The 27,769-nt window shown below is 44.7% G+C and overlaps 1 protein-coding gene across 5 annotated transcripts in view; it reads left to right on the forward strand.

Moving 5' to 3' along the window:
• The window catches only part of WLS (Wnt ligand secretion mediator), a 131,617-nt gene that overhangs the window by 51,518 nt on the left and 52,330 nt on the right, over positions 1-27,769 (forward strand). For all 5 annotated transcript variants that reach the window (XM_010989013.3, XM_064493469.1, XM_064493471.1 and 2 more), the window contains exons 3-8: positions 14,903-15,027; positions 19,635-19,796; positions 20,851-20,987; positions 23,865-24,033; positions 25,935-26,032; positions 26,395-26,458. In XM_010989013.3, the coding sequence (XP_010987315.1) occupies positions 14,903-15,027; positions 19,635-19,796; positions 20,851-20,987; positions 23,865-24,033; positions 25,935-26,032; positions 26,395-26,458 (755 nt within the window). The remainder of the gene's footprint in view (positions 1-14,902; positions 15,028-19,634; positions 19,797-20,850; positions 20,988-23,864; positions 24,034-25,934; positions 26,033-26,394; positions 26,459-27,769) is intronic.

Below are 27,769 nucleotides of genomic sequence, written 5' to 3' on the forward strand. Positions count from 1 at the left end.
GCTAAGACCCATGTTTTCCACCGTGAGATGCTGTGAAATAATATGTTGTATGCAAAGGATAGTGAACTCATTTCTTAGAAGAATTCCATATTGGAGAGAAAAGATAAGCCCTCAAAAGATAGAAGGACTGGTTGGTGAGTTGCCTTAATAACCTGGTTAAGAAATTTAGAGTTTGATCCTGAAGAAAAAGAACTGAAAATCACTTATCTAGTGCTGAAATGAAATGTGGAATTCAGGATTTGAGACTCATAGCTTGTCCTTTGAATTATACAGCAGCTGGAAATCGAATTTCTTTCTTTCTTTTTTTTTTTTTTTTCCATCTGGACTGCTCGCGTGGTGGTCTTCCCGACGGGAGGGCATCTGTGAACTTTTTAATGGGAGAAGTCGTAAAGCTGGGTTAGGGCCGTGTTTGCACAAGGCTGGCTTCCGAGGCAGGTAAAATCCAACTCCCCATTTGCTTTTCAGCTACAGACACAGCCATTGCTGCCACCACCAGCTGAGTGACTCGGAATCGAGGGGTTGCCAGTAATTGTGGGTTTTAAGTCACAGAGGAAAAAGATAAGAGGCGAGCAAGGCTGGTTTTTTCACAATTAAATGTTGCCTCTCGGGCTTCTCTGTCGGCAGGAATCCGAGAGGTCAGGACCCACCAGCCATATTATTTTTCTCCCTGGCTGCCTGCTGTCATTCTCATCCCCTCCTCATTCACGGAACGAAGAGAAGGGGGTTGGAAATAAAAAGCTTGTTCTAGCCTACTTTTTCCTTTACGAAACTTGTCGGAAACAAAGCTTTCCTGTGAAACAGACGGGATCCCTTCTGCTCGCTGGCTTTTCCTGCCGGCAGCATGAAGATATTTTTTGGAGGAGAGAGAAACCATTGTTGCAGTGCACTTTTGTCCTTTTATGGTTCTGGCATTGTTTTTCCTCCGGGACTGCCCTGTACTCTGGTACTTTTGTATTTGTTTCTGTTTAACTCATATTAGTCAAGCTCGAGTTTTTATCCTTTGTTGCATCAACTCCATTATAAGTGCCCTGAGGGCAGGAATTGTTGCACTGTCCTTTGTTTTTAACCACAGTGCCTCAAATACAGAAGGCAGTTAAGCAACTGGTGGTGTTTTAGTTTTCTACATTCATGAGATGTTAGGACGGGAAGGACCTTAGTCATCACACGTTTAACTTCGGTATTTAATGAAAGCATACAATGTGTAAAGTGACTTTCTCCAGTTGCACAGCTAATTATGGCTTTCCTAGAGCGAGAAACAGGTCTCCTCTCCTAACCAGTGACATAATGGGAAAGGACTGGAGTGGTGGAGTCAGGCAAACCCAGTTCACAACCTGCCTCCCTCCCACACTGACCCTGAGACCACGTGCCTCCGTTTCCTCATTTTGAGATCGCAGATGATCGTTTCTGTCTGGCTGGCATCTCCATGTGGCTGAAATGCACGTCACAGGCCCTCAAAAACGCGTGCTTTTAGGAATCATTGTTTTATTTCTTTTTGAAATGCAAGACCTCCTTTATAAGAAAACACATTTCTGTGATCTATTTAATACCAGAAAATGTCTCCCAATTGCCGTAGGTGAGAAGGACTTAGGAGAGAGAGCAGGCTAGTAGGGTTCTTGGGTGGGTGCAGCCTAGGATGGGGCTAGAAGTGGAACTCGGTCCTTCCCAGAGAGTAAAGGTCACAAATGCAGTGCCTTTGTCCGCCTCCCGTCAGCCCTCAATGCAAGGGAGTTGGGTTGGTTTGTTCAGCAGTTAGGCACAGAGTACCTGCTATGCTGAGCAAGAGACTAGAGACCTGAGGGGATGAGCAGGTCCAAGGGCCCGCCCTGCTTCCTGAGTGATGGGAACATCGATGATGGTGAGCAATGCAGCGAGAGAGGGGAGAGGGCCAGGGGCTGAGGGAGGAGCCCACAGGAGGACGCCGTCCAGACTTAGTGATGGTCAGAGGCAAGTTTGTGGCCAGATGCACGGAGAGACTGACAGAGGCAAAGGAGGTGCCAGCATTACCTGGAAGGAACGATACGTTATTTCAGGGGAAAGACTGAGGATGATGGTGGAGAGGAAGAGCAGTAAAAGAGAGGAAGAGCAGAAAAAGGAGCCTCCGGTTAGTGTGGAGTGGCTTTTATTGACGGAAGGGTAGTGGAAGTCTTCTGGGGCCCAGCCAGGGGTCCTGGTGTTCGATCACGCTTCCTCCTCTCTCTCTCACAGACACACAGGCCTTCTCCACCCTCTTTGTAGTGTTAGGAGTCCGTCCACCTCCTGGAAGCCTGAGCGGCAGCCCAGCATTGTCCCATTGCTACCTGAAGCTCAAGTTTAGGGAATGCCCTGGCTGAATGATCTAGGGGAGAACCTGATCTGCAAATAGAACCCCAGATCCTGGGTGCAGTCATTCCCCACGTAAGCTGTCCGAAACAAATACTCTGTGTGAATAACACTGGCCTGACTCCAGCAATAACACAGCTGTTGAAACAGCTTAGTCACCAGGGCGATGGAGGTGGCGTGGCGCGGGAATGCTGGGGACCGGTGATCTGACATTTAGCTGGCTGGCAGCCGCCCTGAGAACCAGCACAGGTCTGTGGGGGAGCTGCAGAGAGAATCTGCTTTCCGTCCACAGGCACTCCCTTGTTTCTTTTGAAGCCCAACCTAATCCCCTCCCTGGGCAGGGCGGACAGCGGAGGACAGCTAAAACATTTTAGGACCAAGGAGAGAAAGAAATGGTTCATTCCTTCTAGACACCTGGTTTCTCCCCCTTAATGATCCATGTTTATTTCCTGGATAACTTTTTTTTTCCCTGCCCCAGGCTCGGCAGAGTATAATTTAGATACCATGAACAGGAGAAACGCGCATTCATTTATCTTATCTAGAAAATGGAGTGACTTTCTTAGCTTTTAGGTTTCCGGGTGATGTGGAAAAATTTAGGAGGGCACGTCCTGGCCCTTCTGCCTGATCTTGCTTAGATTTCTTCAGGAGCTTCATCTGCCAGAGCTCTTGTCTGAAGGACTCTGGGCAGATCTGGGCAAAATACTACACCAGTTTCATCAGGATTTGAGGAGGACTGATAAACTGCCAGACAGTGACCCCATTCCTCTTCCAGCCCTTTGAAGACGTGACCTTTGTGTTTTCTCTTTATCCTGGACTTCTTCTGCACTGTTTGTTTTGGAAGTTGTTAAGTTAAATTAGCCATCCCTTTCCTCTCTTGGTTACTGTATGGGAATGCAGCTGTCAGTCTATGAACTCTGCCATCGTCTATTTTTAGATTCAGTGTGAATGAAGCCCTCTTCTCTAATTGCATTCAGAGAGAGAGAGAGAGAAGGAGGCAGGTAGATTTCATAACCATCGCATCAGCTATTCTAAATGCCCTGTGCACTCATGGTGTCCTAGGGAGAAAGCAAAGAAGCCCACTGTGTGTTTACCTCCCTTGGCTGTCAAGTTTGTTTTCACTCCACATTTATATTGATTATGATCATATAGAAAAGAGCTGTTGCCACATTTGCTTTCCAGTGTTTTAACACTTGCCGGCTTGATTGGTTCTGATTTCTTAAGCTTTGTTAGAAAAAGATTGGTTCATTGTTGAGTTCAAATTTCTTGGAAAACAGGGAAGATCCTTCTTGTGATACTTACCATGAGAGTAAATAATCTTCAGCATGCTGAGAACTGTGTAAGGGCAGTGGACCTCAGTTTCTTCTAGATCTCTCTACCCACACCTTCCTGCCCCATCCCAGTCTGCCTTTCACACAGCGGCCAGATCTCTTGCTTAAACATCCTTCTGAACAAAATGCTGCAGCATTTAGAGCACGTTTCTTCTCTTTGTCATCTGACCCTCCTCTCCAGCCTTTCCTGTTTTCTCCACTCTTTCTCTCATTCCTTGCTGTATTAAAGTAGCTTGTTTCTCTGACTATCCTGCTCTTTTGTGCTGCCATGACTTTTTATGCATGCAGCTCCCTCTGCTTATAATTCCTTCTCCTCTGTCCTTACTCGGTGAACTCATACTCATCCTGCGATTCACAGTTACACGTCCTCTCTTCCAGATAAGATAATCGAGAAGGACATGTATTCTATGCTGCATTCCTTGTCCCCTCCCTAGCACTCTTGACATCTTTGTGCTGACTACAGTTGTCCCTTGATACCCCCGGGGGATTGGTTCCAGGACCTTAGGGAATATGAACATTCACAGATGCCCAAGTCCTTCACATAAAATGGTACAGTACAGTCAGGCCTCTGTGTCTGTAGATTCTGCAACCATGGTGGGCACAGAGGGCTGAGTGTATACATGTACTTCTAATGTAGTACCTCCCACACGGGATTGTTCTTATTTATGTATATGCCTTCCTACCCCACCTTACTGTGAACAATTGAGGGCAATGACTTTGCCTTGTATATCTTTCTTATCCCCACTATTATGCATAGAAACTAGTAGATGCTTAAAAACATCTGGTAGAGGAAAGAGTGAATTGGATCGGGCGGCCCATCTAGCATTAGAGGTTTCAGACGTGTATTATTCTGTCATGGTGGCAGCACCAGTTGTTATGATGTCTCAGTTCTTGGGCTGCTTTTCTGTCCTGGAAAACTAGGCTTGAGTAGATCCCTAGGGACCTGACGTGTCACACCCAAATGAGTGCTGCACCACTTACTTCTCTGGAATCTCTTGCCTGTCATTCATCTCTTCTCTTACCCCTGTAGACTTGGACAGGTGTGATACACACTTCAAAGGCCCACCTTTTTATTGCTTTACTTAATCCTTAAACTCTAGAACAGGTCATAGAACTATTTGGTTTCTAGCCCCTGTGGTTCCATCCTGTCCCCTCCTTTAACCCCACAAGCCCTCTCAAACAGAACACGAGAACAACCCCATATTACAATTCAAATGGAGAGGGAGGAAGGAGACAGTGCCTTCCACAGGCTCACTCCCTTTCTACCCAGTCCTGGGGACAGGCATATTGTTCCTTGATGGGACCCTTGGGCCAAATTTGAGGAACATCCCTTTTCCTGAGAGAGAAAGAGAGAGAGTGAGTGTGTGTGTGTGTATACATATACATATGTGTGGGGTTGGGAGAAGGGAATCAGGCAGGATGGAAAAGGAAGTGAATGCCCCCACAACAGAGCAAACTGTAGACTACACATGTGCGGTATACAGGTAATGGAGTGGCAGAGGGAATTTTGGTTTGGAGGAGTAGTTGGAGAAAGAATGATGATGATATTCATTCATTCATTTGGCAAAAACTTAATGAATATCTATTCCATAAAGACATGGGTGATAGAGCTGTGAAGAAGACAGACAGTCCCTGGCTTTCAGGAACCTCTCAGTCTCAGTGGGAGGAGGCCAGGGAAAGAGATCTAGGTAAGTAGCCAGGTGGGTGGACTGCAGGATACATGTTACAGAGCTGGGCACGCAGGGGCCTGTGGGAGCCAGAGGAGGGGCACTTCAGCAGTCTCAGTGGGTGAGGGAAGGTGGGAGTGAATCTGTGGAACTCTCGAAGATGAGCAGGAGGTATTCTGGTACGAGTCGGGATGCCCAGGTATTATGAGCAGAATACTACCTGCGGCCTGGAGGAAAAGAACCTCTTTTGTAATTCACCCTCTCGAAGGGGGCAGTTGGTAAAAACTAGGTGTGCTTACAGGGACCCCGAGTACAGTTAAGTGAAGGTAACCTTGAGTAACAACCTTTAAAAAGCAGCCAGCATTTACTGAGTGCTTGTTGTATCCCAGGGCTGTGCTGAGTAATCCACATGGTACCTCATTTAATCCTCATAACCACAGGAGACAGGCATGCTGTTCTCCCCCTTTTATAGACAGAGAAGTTCAGCAGCTTACCTGCCGCTGCACAGGCACCAGGTGGCCAAGGCGGACCACGATCACAGGTTGCTTCTCTCCGGAGTCTGAACTCTGTCTAACCCATCTCCATGGCTGGGGAGGGATGGCGGGCTACATTCAAGGTAACCAGTCTCCAGGGCAGGAGTAAGGAAGGGTTCGTGAGATAAGACCCTAGGATGCTAACCAAGAGCCACATCTTGGTCTTCTATGCCATTTAAGGAGTTTTAGCATTAGACTGAGGACAGTGTAAAGACATTTAAATTGTTTTAGAAATCATCTGTCTTGTTACAGTGTGAAAAACAGACTTGGGTCATGTGTTTTGAGTCATCTAGACCTGAGATGACGGTGGCTTTTAACAAGAGGAGTGGTGCTGAGGAGAGAGAACATAAATCTGCAAGACTTGATGAGTTGAGAGAACTGACCAAATTTGGTGGTTTGACTTTCTTTTCTGCACCATGGAAATAGAGCCATCCAGTGGAAAGTGGGCTTGCGGATTTGAAACTCAGGAGGGAAATCTGAACTTAAGAAGGTGGCTGGTGTCCTAGGAGAGGAGGAGACTCCTCAGGGCGAGTGTGCTGAGTTAGAAGGGGAGAGAGCTACTCTGCAATCCAGTGAACACCAGGATGTATTTTTTTTTTCTGTATTTTGTGGTCCTGCAGATCCATTTGTTTACAAAACATTTGATGCCCCAGCTACTTTTCCAAATGTATAACCTTTAAGCAGTCCAACATGGCGTAGCTGGGATAAGTGGGTGTTTTCTAACTGAAAAGGTGTCACTTTGCAAAAAGCCTGATCTGAGGACTGTTCCCCCATGTCTAATCATGTTTCATAGACAGCTTACTTCAATTAGGGGATATTGCTTCAGAATATAGCAATGACAATGCTTAGAAAAATGTCTTCTTACATGTGAAAACTTTTTCTCCACAATGCAAATGCTTGATGTGACAGGGAAAAATGAGAGAGGTGATGCAAACTGAACTGTTGGGCTGTTTTGTGAAATAATTATACTCATTCATTTTATAACTACTCATAGCCTGGCCTGTGGGGCATCTTAAGAAAAAAGCCAGGACCAAATTTATAATTAGCCAAGTCCATTTTTGCCAGACCTAACCATGGATACTGGACAGGGTTGGTTTTGTTATTTCCTTAATTGAAAGCGTCAAGAAAATACAAGCCGGGTCAGGGAGTTTTTGATCGGGGAAGGAACGCTGGCATAAATAACCTCAGATTATATGTCTGCCGGAGGCTGGGAGGAGGCTGGTCTGCACGGCCTCTTTCTGAGGTTACCCAAACAAACCTGGTGACTGGCAGCTCCCCTATGTAACGTGGGAATGCACAGAAGTATTTTGAAATCTCTTTAATTTTTTTTCCCCAGGGCACGGGCCCAGGGAAATCAAGGTTTCTTAGGAAACCTAAAGGCTTTTGACAACCATAAAATAATTCTTTATTTCCCCTTAATGCAACTTGCCCTTCCCCTCTTCCCCTTTATTTCCAGTTAATTGAGCAACAGTATAACCTAACCATCCTGGGACTGGATGGAAAAGACCGAGTATTTTTAAGTGCCTGTGTGCCAAGTCGTCCTGTCAACAGCCTTGGGAAGTAGGTCCCACTGTTCCTATCTTGCAGAGGTGGAAATTGAAATTGGGACTTACTCAAAGTCACTTAGCTGGGAAGACATAAAGATAAAATTGAAAAGCAGATCTGTTTGGCCCCCACCCTCTTTATACTATCCTGGCTGGCAAATACCTATTTCCAAAAGTGTAAGTGAGAAGCGTTCTGATGACTTCCTGAATGAAGCTTCATCTTCCATCACTTCACCCTCTTCGCCAGGGGCCATTCTTACATTCTGGGTAACCTCAGAAACCCCTAGGTTTCTTGGGGTGCTCAGACTGTTTGCTAGCTATTTGTCTCCCCACCATTTTTGGCTTATGCAAAGGACTTGCTCACCTCTCTGGCTTTGCACGTGTCTTCAGAAAACTGATCAGCTAACACTTTTCTCATGAAGGGCAGAGTGCTTTAACTCATACAGAGATAAATGCTTCTTAAGGGTATGGTTGGTCGATGCTTCCCCATGTGGAAGGGCACAGATCTTTCCGCCTGTAATGATGCTCTGCCATCTGGGTGTGTCCTATAGAACCCTGGAGTGCAGTTCCTCAGGTCAGAGCACCGCCCCCATAACAGGATGGAAATGGTAAGTGTAATGAACCACAGTATCTATCCATATCTCCCTTCTCAGTATTCCAAATGAATTTTCCATGCAACCAAAATGTGTCTCCAAAGCCATTTGAGAAATGTGAAGCTCAGAAGCCCACAGGCTAGCAAAGCTGCTGGTCTGGTTTAGGTGTAGAAAACCATGCATTTCAAATCTATAAATTCCCTATGCTGATACCTTACAACTTTACCCGACAGAACTGGTATAACCAGTGTCCTTGTTTTATAGGGAAGGTTCTCCAGGTGCCGGAGGTAGCTTTGGCCTTCCTGCCATTCTCCCAGGGAGCTCAGATTGGATGCTTCACTTTCATTATCCCCATGAATGGTGGCGAGGGGAGGGGAGTATTGCCCACGCAGTATCCCAGGAGTCATGAGACCGGTGTTTTATTACACACAACATAGTCATTAAAGCTGAACTTTGTTTCCGAGTCTATTGGAGGCAGAAGAGAAAGTGCTTCCGCCGCCTGACTTCACAGCTTTGCTGGGCTCCTCTGCCCGGTGCTTTCCTGTTTGTGAGTTCTGTGCTCCAGGTTTGAATAGGGGTTCATAGTGGGAAGTTCCATGTCTCTGAAACCTCGTGATTATTCTGAATTAAAAGTAGGCATAAGACTTAACTTTTACTTCCCAAAAGCTAACTATGCATGCTTTCTTCACTGTTCTAAATTGTTTTCATGTAGTAACTAATTTAATGATCACAGAATCCTCAGAGGCAAGTCCTACTTAGCAGGCTAAGGGGCCCTAGGGTACAGCCATGGGTGGTGAGGGGTGAGATCAGAGTCCAGTGAGGGACGGCCAGGGGGCCACTCGAACCGGCTTTTCTCCCTGTGGTTTCCGTCAAACTATAGGCCATGAAGCTCCAGAAGCTCGAGGCTGATGTTTCTAGGGAAGAAGCCTCCTGAGTCTTGACCTCTCCCCTCACGAGCGGGAATAACACATGCCCCAGACGGCACCAGAAGTCAGGAGGTGCTGTGTGGGCATCGGGCAGACCATGTGATAAAGTTCATGAATGTAATAGGAGGTTTAGAAAGTACTTCACCTGATGGTGGGATGGAAGGAAAAGAATGCTGGTGTGGGGGCCTGTGAAGGGTGTCCCCCGAAGAGTGACTCAGCTTGCCTGATGTCTTATCAGCTGACCTGCACAGAGATGTTTTATTTTGGTTTTGGTGACTTGGTGATTGACATTTACAAACTGAGAGATGTTTTATAACCACCTGAATTTCTGGCTTCTCTTGGAAAAGGCAGCAGGTCTGGTAAGACGACCTACTGCTCTCATGACGGCTGCGGGCTGGAGCGAAGGCGGCTGCCCGGACCCACAGGGCTTGCTCCCCGTCCCTGATCGCACACCTCGTTTGGGCCAGAACCACAGCTGAACCCAGGGGTCCCTGGGCTTCCAGCTTTGCACTTGGAGGATCAGTAACATTTCTCTAGTCGGTTTTCTGAAATGGTTCTGTGTGGGTTTGGGGGGTTCTTCCCTGAAGGCTCATGTTAGACCATTGCAGACATGCCATGAGCCGTGCCTGTGGCCTCCCAGGGACACTGCATGTGTGTCTCCCGTAGAAGGTTGTGTCTGGTCAGAGTTGAGTGGTGCCCCTGCACGCAGTGTGCGTGATCCAAGTGTTAAGTTTGAATTCTGTTTCTACCAACAAAGGTCATAGAAGGTGGCAGTTGGTGGCGGGGTGGGTCTGGGGTGATCCAGACTGAAGTCGAAGTCCCAGCTCTACCATTTACTAGCTGAATATTTCTGGACAATATATGTAAGTGACCTCTTCTTCGTGGGATGGGTGTGAGGACCAGAGGGGAGAATGTTCACAGGGAGCCTTTGGTTTTACTCAAGACGTACCTATTCCTACTTTGTGACTAGTTTGAGGGGCCCCTTTCCTCACGAGTTAGCTAGTTTTCTTCGAGCAGTACAGACAAGATGGTTGTCTTTTAAGACGGTTTCAGAATAGTTGTCTTTCTCATGTTAACAGCAGCCATGTGACTTCAGGCGAGTCACGTCGTATCTGAGGACCTCGGTTTACTCACTAATCAGAAGGAAATACCTGTGCCCACTTTATGGAGCTGTTTAATGAGGTCATTTAAATGAAAGCACGGAAGTCATGAGCGCCTGATACAGAGTAATTGTATGTGAAAACAGTGTTTAAAAATTTTGTTTGTTTTTAACAGCATATTTTAAAACAGCCTGGGGATTCCCAATAGGTGGCTTTAACTCTTATAGTGGGAAGCAGGCCAGGAGGTGAGTCTCTCCGGCCCTGTCTCTCCCTGAGGCACCTGCTCTGAACCACATTGGTGGGGCCCAGGGCAAGAGTCCCAGTGAAGGCACAGCTGCCGTGTGTCTAAATATTTTAAAGTAATAAATCAGGACACCTCATTGTTAAGCCAAATAAGTTCTATCATCCAGTTATAACAAATTCACCTTCATAATGAACTGGAAGTTTGGGTTTGAACTTAGGATTCTTGGACTGCTTGGAATTCTGTGCCAAAAAAAATGTGACTGACCAGGGAGTGTGGGCTTCCAGATGCCTCTTCTCCCCACTCTTTGGTTCCCTGCCATGCAAGGAGTGTGTTTATGTGTGGACACCCCAACCCCCAAGCTCAGTCTCTGTATCCTCCTGCAAACAGCGTTCCTTTGACCACTCCTGAGCCCGGGGGTGCCCAGGTGGTTATGTAGTCCCCTTTGGAAGACAGAATCGGGGGGAAGCGGCACACCAGGCTGTGGAAATAGGCTCAGAGCTGTCTGGGCACATATCCTGGGGTGCTGAGTTCCTGGACCAAATTCTAGAAACTCTTGGAAGGAATTAGGCTCTTGGTGGGCACGTCCCCTTCCCTTAAGGTTCTTGTGCAAAGAGAAAGAGGACAGCTGGAAAAGGGCCAGACAGAGCAGGGCTCTGAACATAGGGGGCCAGATTCAGGGCCCCTCCTGCTGTGTCTAAGGCTAGTGCTGCCCTGAACCTGGCCCTCCAGGGAGCATAGTATGTGAACTGGTAACTTTCAAGTTTGTCCTCTTGAGTTCTGTGGTTCTGGAGGTACCCTCCCAGCAGAGTTGAAAGTCCCAATTCCTAATCCTAGTGTTAGAGATGAAAGGAGGTACCTTGGTGCCTAATACTCAACTCACAGGTGGGAGCTTTTGCCATTTCTTTCTTTTGACCACTGAGGCTGCCAAGCGACGAGCAGTTATAGCCATCCTGGCTCCTAACCAAGAAGATATACAAACTCTGAGCATCGCCTCTGCCAAGCCAGGTCCCAACAGTTTCTTGTACAGACTCTTAGTATCCCCGTTCTCAGCCCTGGGTCTCTGCACAGCCTGGTGCCCCCAAGTCCAGAGTCTCCCCTTGGACTGAGTGGAGATGTGAAGATGGATGAGGACTGGGGATCCAATGATTCTGTGTACCGACCTTGACCCTGTTACCCTGCTGTCAGCATCTTGTGTCTCCTGTCATATGGTGCTTTCCAGTTCTGGTGCTTTCCAGTTCTGAGTGGCTCAAGGGCCTTTTGGACATGTTGGCTCACTTTTTCAGAATATCCCTTCTGTGGGAGTTTTAGCTGTACCCATCTCTGTGGCTGTCAGGAAATCCTACTTCATTTATTTTTCATCTTTAAAAAAAATTGTTTCAATCTGGTCTGCTTGTGCCACTACCGTTTTTTCCCCCTTGTGATTTAATTTCCTTTGTTTTCCTTTCCTGGTTTTTGCCTTTTTGTCTGTTTTTGTTTTGTGGAGTTGCAGGAGTGAGAGGAGGAAAGCACAAGTGGCCAATTCACTATGTTTGACTGAAGATTTATTATTTTTATTTATTTTTTATTGAAGTATAGTTGATTTACACTATTATGTTAGTTTCAGATATACAGCATAAGGATTCAGGTTTTGGTTTTTTTTTTAACAGATTGTAGTCCATGAACAGTTACTATAAGATAATGGCTATAATTCCCTGAGCTATATAATATATCCTTGTTGTTTATTTTATACATAGTATTTGCCTCTCTTAATCTCATACCCCTTATGTGCCCCTCCCTGCTTCCCTCTCCCCATGGATAACCACGTTTGTTTTCTATATCTGTGAGGCTGTTTCTGTTGCTGTATACATTTGTTTGTGTTATTTTTTAATATTTCACATATAAGTGATATACAGTATTTGTCTTTGACATTTCACTAAGCATAATACTCTGTAGGTCTGTCCATGTTGTTGCAAATGACAGCATTTCATTCTTTTTTATGGCTGAGTAGTATTCTATTGTCTGTGTTAGGGTGTGTGTTTATACATATGTGAATATTTTTACATCTCTTTATTCATTCATTTGTTGTGGACACTTGGGTTCCTTCCATGTCTTGGCTATTGAAAATAGTGCTGCTATGAACATTGGGGTGCATGTATCTTTTTGAATTACCGTTTTTATTTTTCCTGGATATATACTCAGGAGTGGATCATATGGTAGTTCTATTTTTAGTTTTTTGAGGAATCTTCATACTGTTATCTGTAGTAGCTACACCAGTTTACATTCCTGCCAACAGTGACATCTGCATCCTTGCCAACACTTGTTATTTGTGGACTTTTTGATGATAGCCATTCTGACAGGTGTGAGGTAATTTCTCATTGTGATTTGATGTGCGTTTTTCTAATAATTAGAGATGTTGAGCATCTTTTCATGTGCCCACTGGCCATCTGTATGTCTTCTTTGGGAAGATGTCTGTTCAGGTCATCTTCCCATTTTTTTGATTGTGGTGTTTGTTCTTTTGATATTGACTTATATGAGCTGTTTGTATATTTTGGATATTAACCCCTTGTCAGTTGCATCATTTGCAAATATTTTCTCTCATTCCACAGGTTGTCTTTTTGTTTTGTTGATGGTCTCCTTTGTGGTGTGCAAGCTTTAAGTTTAATTGGATCTTATTTGTTTATTTTTGCTTTTATTTCTTTTGCCTGAGTAGACAGATCCAAAAAAATATTGCTAGGATTTCTGTCAGAGTGTTCTTCCTATGTTCTCTTCTTTATGGTATCATGCCCTACATTTAGGTCTTTAATCCATTTTGAGTTTATTTTTGTATGTGGTGTGAAGAAATGTAATCTCATTCTTTTACATGTAGCTGTCCAATTTTCCCAGCACGACTTATTGAGGAGACTGTCTTTTCTCCATCGTATACTTTTTCTGCCTTTGTCATAGATTAATTGACCAAGATGTGTGGGTTTATTTCTGAGCTCACTATTTTGTTCCATTGATCTATGTGTCTGTTGTTGTGCCAATACTATGCTGTTTTGATTCCTGTAGCTTTGTAGAATAATCTGAAGTCTGGGAGGTGATACCTCCAGCTTTATTCTTTTTTCTTAAGATAGCTTTGGCAATTCAGAGTCTTTTGTGGTTCTATATAAATTTTAGGATTATTTGTTCTAGCTCTATGAAAAATGTCATGGATATTTTGACAGGGATTACATTAAATCTGTAGATAGCTTTAGGTAGCGTGGTTATTTGAACAATTTAATTCTTCCAGTCTAAGAGCATGGGATATCTGTCCATTTCTTTGTATTATCTTCAGTTTCCTTCATCAGCATTTTATAGTTTGCAGAGTATAAATCTTTCATTTCCTTGGTTAAGTTTATTCCTAGGTATTTATTCTTTTTGATGTGATTATAAGTGGGATTGTCTTTTTACTTCTCTTTCTGATCATTATTACTGAGGATTTAAATAGTACTAATAAAGGAGTGGGCACAGATGTTCATTGAGGGTTTCAGCTATATCAGAATGGCCTCAAATCCCTTCTTTCCTGCATTTTTTCTTTCTCTTCCTAGATTTCCTTAGAGTCAGGGATCTACCACACAGTCAAACTGTCTTCAGGCCACACTGGGCCAGTGGGTAGAAAAGCCTTAATTTTCCAGACAGCAGTTATTCTTACCTGTTTCCCTTGTTATCTGGTGTTCAGGTTCCAGAGCGTAGAACTGACCCCAGTCTCATAACCCCAGTGGGGGCTGGCTCACCACAGTCATGTTAGATACATAGCGGTGCTTTTTTTCCCCTTTAAGATCCCTCAGTTCTTGAACTTGCTCAACAGAGTATAAAACACACAAAATAGATAGATGGAATTTTTATTAATCTAATCTCCTTAGTGAGTTCTGTGGTGAGTTGAACCCATTCATGGTCCTTACTTATAAGAACGTATATGTGAACATTCATTTGCACACTTATGTACTTATTACTATATTCCTGTATTTGTATAAGCCTTTAATTTGGAAAAAACACTTTACCTCTTACATCAACTTTGTCCACACCATCAAGAAGGGGTTTTGAGTTTTAGAGAAGCAGCAGACCCTATATTTGAGAGCTTCTTGGTGGGCAATTTTAAGAAGGATGCTTTCACACTGGAGTCTGTCCTAAAGAAATACCCAAGGTACTTAAAACATGTCTCTGAGCGGTGATCAAAAAACTTGATCATTTTTATCAGAGAGGAGAGGAAACCTGGAGATGAGGTGCAGGTTCCAAGTACCTAAGGCGCTTTAATGGAAGAAGGACCTCATCTGCCGTGTGACTCCTGTGTGCAGACCTGGGACCAGTGGGGCAAGTTACAGCAGGCTGAGTGCTGACCGTGAGTCAGAATCTGACCATTGGAGCTGCCTCAGAGAGAGTGAGACCCCGTTTCTGGAAGAGTTTCCTTGGGAGCTCTTTGACTTTTTGGCAGAGCCGTTGGTTATGTGAGGGGACCCAGTGTCCAGCTTCAGTATTCATCCTATGACTTTTAAGTCTTCAGGTTTGGAGCGTTAGATTTGGAATTTGATAGGAGCTGATACAGCTCTTTTGTTTGGTTGTTTTCCATGGCAGAGCCTATAAGAATTTTTAAACTATTTCCAAAGTATCTCCCCAAAGCCCATTTCTGAATTGCGCATCCTTTCTCTTGCAGGAGAAAATGCAGAAGTTTCCATGGATGTTTCCCTGGCTTACCGCGACGATATGTTCGCTGAGTGGACTGAAATGGCCCGTGAGAGAGTGCCCCGGAAACTCAAATGTACCTTCACCTCCCCCAAGGTAGGGTCCCTTGGTGTCTAGTTGATGGGGTGATTATTGTGTTTCTAGGTACGTGGGAAGATTTGCTTTACAATTTGCAGGCACGTTCTTTGTTTCTTAGCATGCACGACGCGTGGAGGTTAGTAGTCTTTGTCCTTTGTCTTAGAAGAGGGCAGTGTAGGTATTCCATGCCCCTGCACAGGAGGAAAGAGCAGAGGAAGGAATGTGCATTTGAAGTGATTTAGTTGTTTCTATGAAATGCCTCCCTAGAAATGAACTCTTGGTTCTTTGGTTATTACCTAAAAGTGTTTGAAGAATGTTGCTAAGTTAATTTTAGGTGTGTAGATCTGCTCATATTGGATCAATGCTTGTGTGTGCTTCTCTGTTTCTTAGGCGTCTCTGTTGCCAAAGTCAGCTTGCAGGTGTGAAGACTAACAATGCCAGGGAACAAAGAGCAGAGATAAGAGGAGGACCTGAGGGAGAAATCTCGCTTCCTCTGAGACCTCCCAGTCCTCTTATACACGTTTAGGTCTCTCCCGTCCCTGGTTCTTCCAGGAGGACCTGTTCAGCCACTGATGGAGGAAGGTCACTATCCTGCATGAGAAGTTTTTCTGGGACAAAGGCCTTAGATTCTTGAGAGATTAAAATGTAGGGATGGACTCAGTGACCCTCAGAGGACAATGGGATTTGATGGTATAAGAACTAAATCAGAATCAGTGGAGGGACCTTTTCAAATGCCAAGTGCTGCCCTCACACAAGCTCCCCCCACCCCCAAGATTCTGTCCCCCTTCCCAGCTCCCTGCCCCCTCCCTGAAAGCCTCTGTGAAGGTGCAGCGGAGCCGCAGTCACCACTCCTCGTGCTTGTTCACGTTTCTCAAGGAGCACCACCAGCCAGGTGATCGCTGATGTCCCTGCAGGGGCAGAAATAGTCTTGTTTTCTTTGTGTGAAGTGCGTGGGAGGCCAGACTGCAGGGAAGCACTTCCTTGATTATGTCACTCGTCCCTCGGCATCTTCACGTCAGTTGCTCCTGAAGGATTTGGTCTACTTTGTAGCACCCATTCTGCTGATTGATTAGGTTGCTCTCTTCTCCTGACATCGGCCTTTCCTAACTTCACTTTTGCCTGTAACTGCCAAGTTAGGGTGCCCTGTGGTATGGTCTGAATGGCAGGTTGAAGCCTCTGAGTGCCATGCCCCCGCCCTGTCCATCCTGCCCTGAAGAGGAGTGAGATGCGGCGGGGCAGGTTCATTACCAGTAGTTAAAGGCCTGGACGTGGAGCAAAACACACTCAGCTTCAGTTCCAGGGTGTATCGCTGACTGACTGCATGACCTCAGGCAAACTTGCTTAATCTGCCCGGTTCAGTTTCTCCATTGCAAAAGTGGGATCGTAATTCCTTTATACATATGGGAATCTTTCTAAGGACTAGATGAGATAATGAACAGAAGCAGGGTGACCTTATCCCTTAAAATCTAGTCCTGGGACACGTTTGACCAGATGGGCCACCAGGATGAAAGGTATAAACCAAAACGTTCCTGGGCAAACCGTACACCCTACACGTGAGCACTTTTGGGGGCACCTGGTGGTTTTTAAGTCTCCCTCCCCAGGTTCCCTAGACCAGAGCCACAGAAAGTGTGGTCTAAGGACAGACAGCATCAGCATCTCCTGGTAGCTTGTAGGAGATATAGATTCCCCGGTCACACCCCAAACCTCTAAATCAAAATCTCAGTGAAGGACGAAGGAATCTGTGTTTTAACAGGATTTCAATTCCTTCTCTTAAGCTTGATAAAGCTTGAGTGACTTCAGTAGACCTTCTGCTGAATGATCAGATATCCCCCCACACCTCCCCCCAAAAGCCATTTGAAACTGTTTTGGGTAGGCCCTTGGGGGAAATTTATATGTAAAAATGAATGGTAACAAGAAACTAAAGGTGGCAAGAGAGAGGAATAGCTAATATTTTCAGATCTTTGTATGCAATGGAGGGATTTAATTATAACCTCTCTAGCTGTCGCTGCCAAGTTGATTGCATCTTTCAGAGGTAAGACTTGGATACCTAAACTAAAGGATATAAAGCTTTGGATATGGTATTTCATCCTCAGAAGAGGGAAAAGTCATTTCTCACCTAACTTCTACACTTAGAGGGCACTGAGAAGCAGAGTGAGGGGGAGGTCATTAAGAAGTCTGCAACTGCTTAATGACAGTTGCTTAATTAGCTTTAGGATGTGTTGATCTCTTTCAAGAAAGATATTAAACCTTGAAGAGTGTGAAGGAAATGAATCATCAAATCTATGCTTTTTGATTGCAGTGAAATTTAGACTTGAGTCTGAAGATAAAATGAGAAATTGCTTTAAAGCTTTTTAGTCCCTGGTGGATTGTGAAGTTTAAAAAAAAAAAAGTCAAGTTGCCACCTGCTGTAATTTGTCCTAATTAGCCAGTCTCATGTTGGAGTTGGAGGGCTGAGGAGGATGGGGGAAAGGAAAGGGAGGGAGGAAGAGAGAGAAGGAAATCTTTCTTCCTAAATGCCCTAAATACCGGCAGAGGCAGAACCTCAGTGCAGAAGGAAAAGGCCCCAGCAGGATACAGTGCATTTGTCTCTGAGACAGGTAGGCCAGGCCAGAGTCCCAGGATCCTGTGTGTCTCTCTAGTTTGTCGGACTTAGGTAAATTTGTCTCTTGTGGTGGTGTTACCCTCTTGTAGGGACAGGGAAGTGGAGGACATGCAGAGGCCCTTGATGGGGCATTAGAAGGAAGCCTGGAGATCATCTTATTAAATCATCTTGTTTTCTGTCTTAGGAAGAAAGTGAGGCCAAATGAAGTGGGTGACCTTCTAAGGTACCCAGCAAGGGGTGAGGTCAGGACTAGAATTGATGGCTCCTGGCTTGAAGTCCAGTGCCCTCCTTATCACAGCACGGTGCCTACCTTCAGGAGTGTCAGAGGCAACAGCTTTCCTGTCTTCATGCTGTACCCAGTCAGTGGCATTAGACTAAACAAGTTTTGTTTCCTCCAAACTTTCAATTTCTATAAGACCCTGACTGGAGACGTATGAGAAAACCCTCCTCTTGTTACCACAGAGGGTAACCAGCCTCCTCAGTGCAGCTTCATCTGAGGCTGAATTAGAGCCCATAATGTGTTTTCAGTAGTTCTGCAGAGTCCTAATACTAGTGTTGATTTGTAAGTATAAAAGAGAGGAGCAGAGGGGAGAGACAGATCTATACAAGAAGACTTACCTAGCCTGCAGCTGAGGTTTGGAAAAGAAGGATTCTTTCTATAGAAGGATTTTTAAAATCTCACATGCCATGTCTAGGCAACTCATAGTTCTGATAAGCACTCCTCAGACCTAGAGGATGAAAAGTGATCATGATTGATTAGTGATGTCTCCCGTGAGTGGGACAGGAAAGAGTAGAAGTGCGTAAGCCAGGTGATTGCCTGCTCTGCCTCTGCTTTTGTTGTGTGTGTCTCCTGCTCTGTACAAAGATCTGTTTATTACACTCTAGGCTCTGACCAAGATCACAGAAAGGGCAGACTCCTTGTTATTGTCCTTCCAATTTCTCCACTGGACTTACTCTGAAGATTTACAGAAAATGATGGAGGTCCTGAGGATTCAGGCTTAGAAACACCAAATTCAGTCTCCCTTAGCACTTCCTCAGGAGGTACCAGCAAACATTGAAGCTGATATATGAATATGACAGTGAAGACAGACATTCTGCTGCTTTATCAGAGAAGGGTCCCTGGCTGATAAAGCTCATGCCTCTGCATGTCCACACTTACCCACCTACCCCTACCCCTTGACCAGGGCACGTGGCCATGTGTCCTGGGGTAGAAGAGCAGAAGTTAGTTTTCAAAAGCAAGCTGTGCCCCTACTCGCCAATCTCCCATTGCCGTGTGCTGGCTAGGACCTGTTAAATTTCTTGGCAGGAAGTCCAAGAGGCTTTCCTAGAAACTGAGCTATATTTATACTTTTTAATTAAAATTTCTGCTCCCTTCTGCCATCTTGTCTCTTGGGCAGTTGGAAAGCTTTTGAGGCAGAAAATGGCAAGAGGTCATCTCTAGCAAACTAATCTCATTATTCTCTTTCATCCTTTTGTGTCTTTCCAGATTCCAATGGCTCCTTGGGTTTTTTGGTTTGTTTTTTTTTTTTTTTGGGTGGTTAAATCAGTAAAAAGAAAATATTTTCAACTTCTTACACCCTTTCCTGCAGGCCAAAACCATGTAAATAATTAGCCATCATCCAAGAATGTGATGAACATTAGCAAGGGCTTCTTCCTGAATATTTAAGGAGTTGACCGTTTCACAGTGCCTTTTGGGTCTCTGATGATACCCTGCAAATAGCCCTGGTAGACAAGGGTAGTCTGATGCAAGGCTCTAACAAGGATTGAAGAGCTGAGAAAGGTGTTGAAGAAAGAAATTTCTGCTCATTACCTAAAATTTTGGGTTTTACTGTGGCTTTTTTTTTGGAGATGGGTAGTTGGCAGACATACCATGCCTCTGGTGTACCCTGTTACCTGTACCTCAAGGGTATATGTTTAAGCATTAACTTTTTGGAATTGGTGCTATTGAGGCAAAAGCCAGATAATTCAGACATAGTCTATTGGAAATAGTGACCCTGCCTCAAACCCACCACTCTTCTTCCAGACCCCGGAACATGAGGGCCGATACTATGAATGTGATGTCCTTCCTTTCATGGAAATTGGGTCTGTGGCTCATAAGTATTACCTTCTAAACATCCGGCTGCCTGTGAATGAGAAGAAGAAAATCAACGTTGGGATAGGAGAGATAAAGGATATTCGACTGGTGGTAAGTGAATCTGATTGATCCAGGCAGCCTGTGACATCAGAGCACTGGCTAGGAACACTGGTTTGTGAGCATGTATTGGGAGGAACCTCCATCTCACTCTTGGCATCTCCATGTCTCAATTATTTCACCGAGAAGTAAGAATAATAACAAACCCATGATGGCCGAAATCATAAATTTGTGTGAGAGACTATAGAAATGGACAGTAATGCAATTGTTGTGTCCTTTCAAAGTTTTAATATAATGATCATGATTGCATAATGAATAACACCAAGATAAAAGTAAGTTTTCTTTTTACGTGTTTCACCTTGCAAGCACCGATGTTAAAGGGAGCAGTGGTGGTTTAGGTTCTTTCCATTTTGTCTCTTTAGCAGAGAAAAAAGTAAAACATGGAGGAAGACTTTAAAAATCTAATTTAGATTTTTTTAATTTAAGGAACAAATACGTATTTATTGTAGAAAGCTAGAAAGTGCAAGTAAACACACAGTAGAACATAAAAATCACCTGTGGTAGCCTACCATCTAGAGAAATAAGCACCTTGATGTTTAGCTAGATCTCCTTCCGGATTTTTTCCATATATATTTTATATATATATAAAATCCTTTCCTTACAAAAAAGGGATCATACTCAATTGTTCCTTGCTTTTTAAAATTTTATGGTATATTGTGAATACAATATAAATACACTTTGCAATATGTCCACAGTATGGATTTACCTTAACACATTTTACCAATGCCAACATTTTGGGCATCTAAGATAGCTCCAATTTTTCAATGAAAATGTTACAGAAAAATCTTTGATCATGTTCTTAATCATTCCCCGGGGACAGAGTGAGTCTATTTTTATGCCTTCTGATTTACCTGTCTGCAGTGCCTGAGGAGGGGTCAGGGGAGGCGGGTGGGGAGTATGAAGACACTACATGCTGTGGATGTTAAAGCTCTTGATCTTGAGAGTTCGGCAGAAAAGGTCTCTATTGACCTCTCCCCAAAATGCATCTGCCGGTAGAAGTAACACTAAGATATATTGGCTTTCAAAATCATGGTTGGTCTCTGTGCAGGGCATTCACCAAAACGGAGGCTTCACCAAGGTGTGGTTTGCCATGAAGACCTTCCTCACCCCCAGCATCTTCATCATTATGGTGTGGTACTGGAGGAGGATCACCATGATGTCTCGACCCCCAGTGCTGCTGGAAAAGTAAGAGCTGACCTGGGAGCATTCTTAAGGAACACTGGCATCCTGTGATTTGCCTGCCGTGGTCCTGGTTTCGCTGGAGTCTAGTTCAAGTGGTCCGTGTGTTACTTGGGCTGGTGATGTGACCAGGAATCATCCTGGACTCCCTTGTCTCCTTCAGCTTTCACTTGCAAACTGTGATTAAGTCCTAGGGGTTCTACTGCTCTCAGTTCCCACTCTCTGTTCTGTCTTTGCTCGTCATTCCCGTGCTCTGAATCAGATATTTCTCTCTTTTACTGGGGATGAACTGCCTTGCGCCTAACTGATCCCAACCCCTCTCACCTCCAGAAGGATGACGTTCCTGTAGATACATCCCCTTTTCTCTCCCACATTGTTGCCTCTTTCCTTTCTGCTCCCATTAATATACGAGCACACTCTACCATCGCCCATTCTTAGTCAAAACTCTTTGTACTGCCTTCTGAAGCCACCGCACCTTTTTCTGCTCCTCTTTACAACAGAACTCCTCAAAAATCTTGTCTGTTCATTGTTTCCTCCTGTTCTTCTTTGAGCCCATTCCACACCTTATTAAAATTGCTCTTGACAGGATCACCAGGGACCGCCTCATGCCAAATCCAATGCTCATTTCTCAGTCCTCCCTTTCGTTGACTCTTCATCAGCATTTGACATAATCGATCACTCCCTCTTCTTCATAGAGCCTCCTCGACCTGTCTCATGGTTCTTCTCCTCCTTTGCTGACCATCACTCAGTTACTGTGGCTGTTTCCAGGCATCTTTCCAAGCCCTTAAACTGTGGAGCCAGGTCTCAGTCTTTGGACCTCTTCTCTTCATTAGCTAAGCTTCTTTCCCAAGTGGTCTCATCTGCTCTTGTGGTCTTAAAAATCATCTACACCCCTGTGACTCTTCGTTACATGGTCAACCTCAGCTTCTCCAACTCTAGACCAAAGTATTTCACCTGTTTATTGAACATCTTAACTTACACAAAAATAGAACACATACAAAGAACCACACTTGTTTTCCCCCCACTTCACTTTCCTTCCCTTTCCTCTTTCCAGGCATCCTCATCTTAGGAAATGGCAGCTCCATCCTTCAGCTGCTCAGGCTAACACATAGGAGGCATCCTTCACTTCTCCTTTTCTCACACCCCTCTTCCAGCACACCAGGGATCTCACCATTTCCGCTGTGACCTCCCTAAACTAACTCACCGAGATTTCTCATTTCTCACCTGGACTATTGGAAGCAGCCTTTCCACTGCTCTCCTTGCTTCCATCATTTTGCTTCCTACGTTCTATGCACACAGCAGCCAGACTGTTTCCTTTTAAGTAGAAATCAGATCACTCTTCTGCTCAAAGCTCTCTGTTGGCTTTTTATTTCCTTTGCGCTGGCCTGTAAACCCTGATGATCCGGACCCTCACCACCTCTGACTTCATCTCCTGTTCTGTCCACCACCCGCCATCCACCTTGGCGGTGCTCAGACATGCCGGCACGCACTCACCTTGCAGCCTCTGCACTTGCTGTTCTTGTCATCTGAAGTGCTCCTTTGCAGGTATCTCATTTCCTTCAGGCCCTGATATAATGTCTGTCTTAGAGGCTTCCTCCTGTCTACCTTATTTAAATTGCACCACATCATTCTCCATTCACTTACCTTGCTCTATGATACTTCTTCATAATACTCATTCTCTATTATCATGCCTCACCCCATCTGAATACAAGCATCCCTGAGCAGGATCCTCACCCTACTTTATTTACTACTGTATCCTGGAATCATGGCTGGCACATAATAGGAGCTCAATAAAAAAGACTTTGTTGAATGAATACATGAATGAATGAATGAATGAATCATGGCACTCCATGGTTTAACCTTCTTACTGGATCCTCAGTCCTTATAAGATAAATTTCAAATTCTGTAATGAAGTATGCAAGTTTCTTCATGAGCTCAGCCTTTTCTTTCTTTTTTTTTTAGATTTCTCTGGTATCATGTCCTGGCATTTCCTGAAGTGTGCCACATGCAGTTCCCCAAATGATTCAGGCTGTTCCAGGTCTCTGTGCTTCCATCCAGGCTCTTCCCTCTGTTTGGGATGCCCTTCCACCTCCCTAACCTTGGCTCACAACTCAGCTCACTTTCTGTCTCGATCAAAGTTAGAAGACCTGGTCACAGCCTGTGCACACTTCAGTTGCTTATTACACTTTACCTGGCTCAGCTACTAAACATACCTCCTCAAATGAAAGAACTGGTCCTGCTCATTTAGGTGTCTGTGGCCCTAACAAAATGGCTGGTACATGATCTGTGCTTAAAAAACACAGCATGAAAGTATGAATAAATCAGTAACAAAATAAATGATATTTTGGTAGAAAAGTGGCAATTAACAGGGGAAAAGCAAAATAAAAATGAAACAAGCAGCTAAAATAATTTATACTTCATATTGTTTGGAGTCATGTATTATTGAAACAAATATGCTTATGTAATTCATAGTTGCTGAGGATAGCATAATAATGAGTGTTTTTAATGGTCAGGTTAATGATACCCTGAATAGGTAAGAGAGGATAATTATATTCAATGAAGTCTGTTAAGAAGGCAAGGAGGGTAAAAACATTGCAGGAAGCTCCCAATCTGAGGTGGCACCAAAATAAAGCTGAGAACATTCAGTTACTATATAGAAAGATTAACATAACCGTCCTTTACTCTGCAGTGGTGCCAGTGAAGGAAGATGTTTTGTATCTCCGTGTAAAATCTTACTGTGAGAGTGAAGAAACTGGTCATATGGTTTCAGTCCCAATGTGTAACATCATCTCAGTTCCGAAAACTGGGTTTTGATTTTTGAATCAAAAAGGTTTTGCCTCCCAGAGGATTAAAGCAATTTCCCTGATATTTTCTCACCATCAGAGTCATCTTTGCCCTGGGGATTTCCATGACTTTTATCAACATCCCAGTGGAATGGTTTTCCATCGGGTTTGACTGGACCTGGATGCTGCTGTTCGGCGATATCCGTCAGGGCATCTTCTACGCAGTGCTCCTCTCCTTCTGGATCATCTTCTGTGGCGAGCACATGATGGTAAGCGCCCCAGGGGACAGGAGGAGACAGTGGGTGAGGCCGAATGAACTAGTGGATACAGGAGCCCGCTCCAGAGCCCTGGAGTCGGACTCTTGGTTCAGATCCCTGTGTCACCCCTTATAAACTAGCTGCTAAGTGACGTAATCTCTCTGAATCTCAGGTTCCTCATCTATAAAATGCAGTGTAAAGGATAATGTACAGGGTTTTTGTGGGGTTTAGATGAGATAATGTGAATAAGTATTTAGCAGAACGTAAACACACAAACTTTAATGATTATCACTACTTCTTGTCCTTTGGCTTTAGCCCTGCTTGTCCCCAGGACCAAGGTAACCACTAGAGATTGTGGTTACCAGATCTGTCCAGCTGGCAGTATGTCCAGGTGGCCTAGTAACCCCTATTACCCTGAAATGCTGACCTCCTTGGTCTCAGCTTGTCCAGACACCAAATCGTATTTCAAGAGGAACTGAAGGTACCACGGATAAAAATAAAAATGGTGCAGTCATCACGCTGTGGCAGAGATGATAAGCCAGCTGGAGCTTGGTCCTTGTGTCAGGCACATGGGCCTCATAGTAGATGGACTCTTAAATTCCGCTATGGTTTGATCATTGCTTCTGAAGTCTTGCAGCCTTCCCAGGAGAGCCATGAGAGGAGAGGGAGGCTTCTCCTCACTGCTGGGGTGGGCCTAAGGGGTCCTCCAGCAGATGCACTGACAGTGAGCCCCGGCAGCGGGGACTGGGTGTGGAGGGGCTCAGGGACAGCGGCAGGACAGCCAGCCAGGGCGATTGCCTGGCCTGGGTGCTACGGCATGTCTTTCACCCTTCCTGGTTTCCCCACTTTACATCCTCCATTTTCTGTCTCTTACCACCTTTGTGTATCTATCAAGAGGAACCATTCTTGTTTCTAATGAAGATAGAGCATATCTATTTTCCTGATCATAAGAGACCTCTCATACTAGATAAATTTTTATTGCTTTTGAGTCTTTTGTCCTCTGGAACCACCCCATCTTAACAACCACAAGTGGTAAATCACGTAGGAATTTAACTGTGAATGAGTTATTTTGTGGACCACAGAACTTTCACTGCCTAAGGTATGTTGGAGCACAAAACCTGCCACCCCAAACCAGAATATCTCTGTGGCATGTGAGTTATTTCGAGCTGAAAACAATCAAGACCCAAAAGACTCAGGAAGAAACTTTGACCTTCCCCCTGACTGCCTTAAAGAATTAAAGGTAGAGGGCCCAAGAATTAAAGATAGAGTTATCATGGGAGCTATCTGCAAAGAAGGGGGGCTGGGGGTGGTTGGGGAGAGCTCTAGGCTGGGCCTAAAAGATGGGAGTTTCCTCCATCTCTGCAGGACCCAGCAAACATTTATTTACCAGACATTTGCTTTCCATTTCCACGTGAATTGCCTTCTTATCCTTTGAAGTCCCAAACCACTACCCACAACATCCTCTTTTGTCTTTAGCTGAGGGTGATATTTAAGGTGGGAGTTTTGGCCATTTGGACAGGTTATTCAGTTTTCCTGGGACTCTCCCTTGGGGACATGTTATTAAACTTTTGTTTGATTTTTACCTGTTAATCTGTCTCACGTCAGTCCAAGTCTTAGACCAGGTAGACAAACCTGGAGAGGTAGAGGAAAAGATCTTCCTCCTAGACAGGGACAAGGCCTTTCTTTGTGTTCCCGTAGCATCCTGTTCCCTTGTGGAAGGGCGAACAACAATGAGCTCCTCAGGGACATAGAGAATTTGGTCTCACTCATCCTGGTATGCTAGAGTCTAGCAGATGCTTGGTGCACAGCAGGTGGTCAGCAAGGATTGTTTGAATGACCAATGACTGGCTCACCTGCGGAGTCACTTAGCCCTCCCCCGTCTTTGTCTCACTTTTCAACTTGGTTTTTCTCAGGATCAGCACGAGCGGAACCACATAGCAGGGTATTGGAAGCAAGTCGGACCCATTGCTGTTGGTGCCTTCTGCCTCTTCATATTCGATATGTGTGAGAGGTTAGCAGGGGACTGTGGGACTCTGGGCTGAAATGAGTGTCACCATGTTCACTCCCAGCTCTTTAGAAAAAGTATTTAAAAAGGAGAGGGGTGGTCGGGAGCCTGTGGGATGAAAGCATTGGCCATGGTCACATCCTCAGATTAAAGACTGGGATGAGATCAAAGACAGAGCTCTTTACAGATGCAAAATATTTGAGCTGTTCATACTCTTCAAACTCGTCTCTCTTTAAGTCCTCTGTGACTTAGTCTAAATACAGCCCCCACCCCTCCAGGCTGAAAAGCTGGGAGTATGTAAAAAGGAAAGTTCCCCTTTGCCTCTGTATTAATAGTGTCTTGCTTTTCCATCTTGTTTCTCTTTGTAGAGGGGTGCAACTCACAAATCCCTTCTACAGTATCTGGACGACAGATGTTGGAACAGAGCTGGCTGTATCCTTCCTTGATGGGCTCAGGGTTTTATTTCTTCCTGTAGCTGCCTGGTCCCCATGATCATTTTCTAAGTCACGCTGATGATCTCCATATGTGCTCAGCCAGGGCTTTGATCTTCAGACCAATGATAACGGCACAATTAAGGCAGATAATGAGAAGAATTAATGCTTGCTTTCAACCCCAGGTAAGAGCAGGCAAAACAGAGGTTGCAGCTCATCCCCATGGCAGAGGGATCAGAGTTGCTGGTCTTACTGCTGCCTGTCTGAATTATCTATTATACACTTGTTTACCACAGACTGAAGCATGACTAGCTTTTCCCTGGAGCCACGGAGATTCGTCTCTGGGCCCCTGCGGGAGAGCCTGTTTCTGAAGTCATCTGTGTGCAAGACTTCTTACACTGACCTTGGTGTGCTGGCATCCCATGCCGCTGCTGTTCACTTCCAAGACCCAGTGGAGATAAGGCTAAGGTGATTAGTTCCAGAGGAGTCTTGGAGGCTCCTGGTTGGCTGGCATAAAACCCGTCTGAGTCATCTTCGTGAAGCAGAAGCGACAGTCTTAGCTTATCCCTTTTAGGATGCTGGATTTAAATAATTTATCTCCCACAATAATATGTTAAGTGCTTCAAGATTAAAAGACTGTCCTCTTGGAGAGGCGAAAAAGGCTTGAGTTGTATTCTTCCGTGATGGATATTATCTTGTCATATGCTGGTAAATATGCTTTGTCTGGCCATGATGTTTATATTGGCTTCTCAGTATCACAAAAATTTTGTAAGCCAACTGATCAGTAGTATCACTGCTTTAAAGATGAGGGTATTGAGCTCCTCCTTTCCCCCATCCCCCCACCAAAAAATGTTAGCTGCACAACACCAGGAATATTTATCATGTTAAATCCACCGCAACCCTTGCATTCTGTAGATGTGATGGAGGTCCAGGGAGGCAAACAAATGTCAAGGCCTGCAGCATAACTCTATTCTCTCATCCAAGGGCACCACTGATTTTAGGGAAGAAGAAACTGCATTCGATATATTATTTAATGAAATACAAATGCCGAGTTCACGCTTGTTAACATTTTAAAAATATGCAACTTGGGGTGTGGTTGTAGCAGAAGGGAGTTGGAGTCTGGTCACCTGCCTCCCAAAGCCAGCTCACTCCACCCTGAGCCTTGATGGTTCTCAGATTAAGTTTTAAAGATCAGCCTCAGACTGTATTGCCCCCCACCCTCAATTCCCACCTTGGCCATGTGTCCTGCTTTTGGTTCCAATTGACAAGATTTTTCTTGTGGTGGCAGAAGATGGCAGATAGAACTCCATCC

Source organism: Camelus dromedarius, chromosome 14 (genome assembly GCF_036321535.1).
Source record: "Camelus dromedarius isolate mCamDro1 chromosome 14, mCamDro1.pat, whole genome shotgun sequence".
Taxonomy (NCBI): domain Eukaryota; kingdom Metazoa; phylum Chordata; class Mammalia; order Artiodactyla; family Camelidae; genus Camelus; species Camelus dromedarius.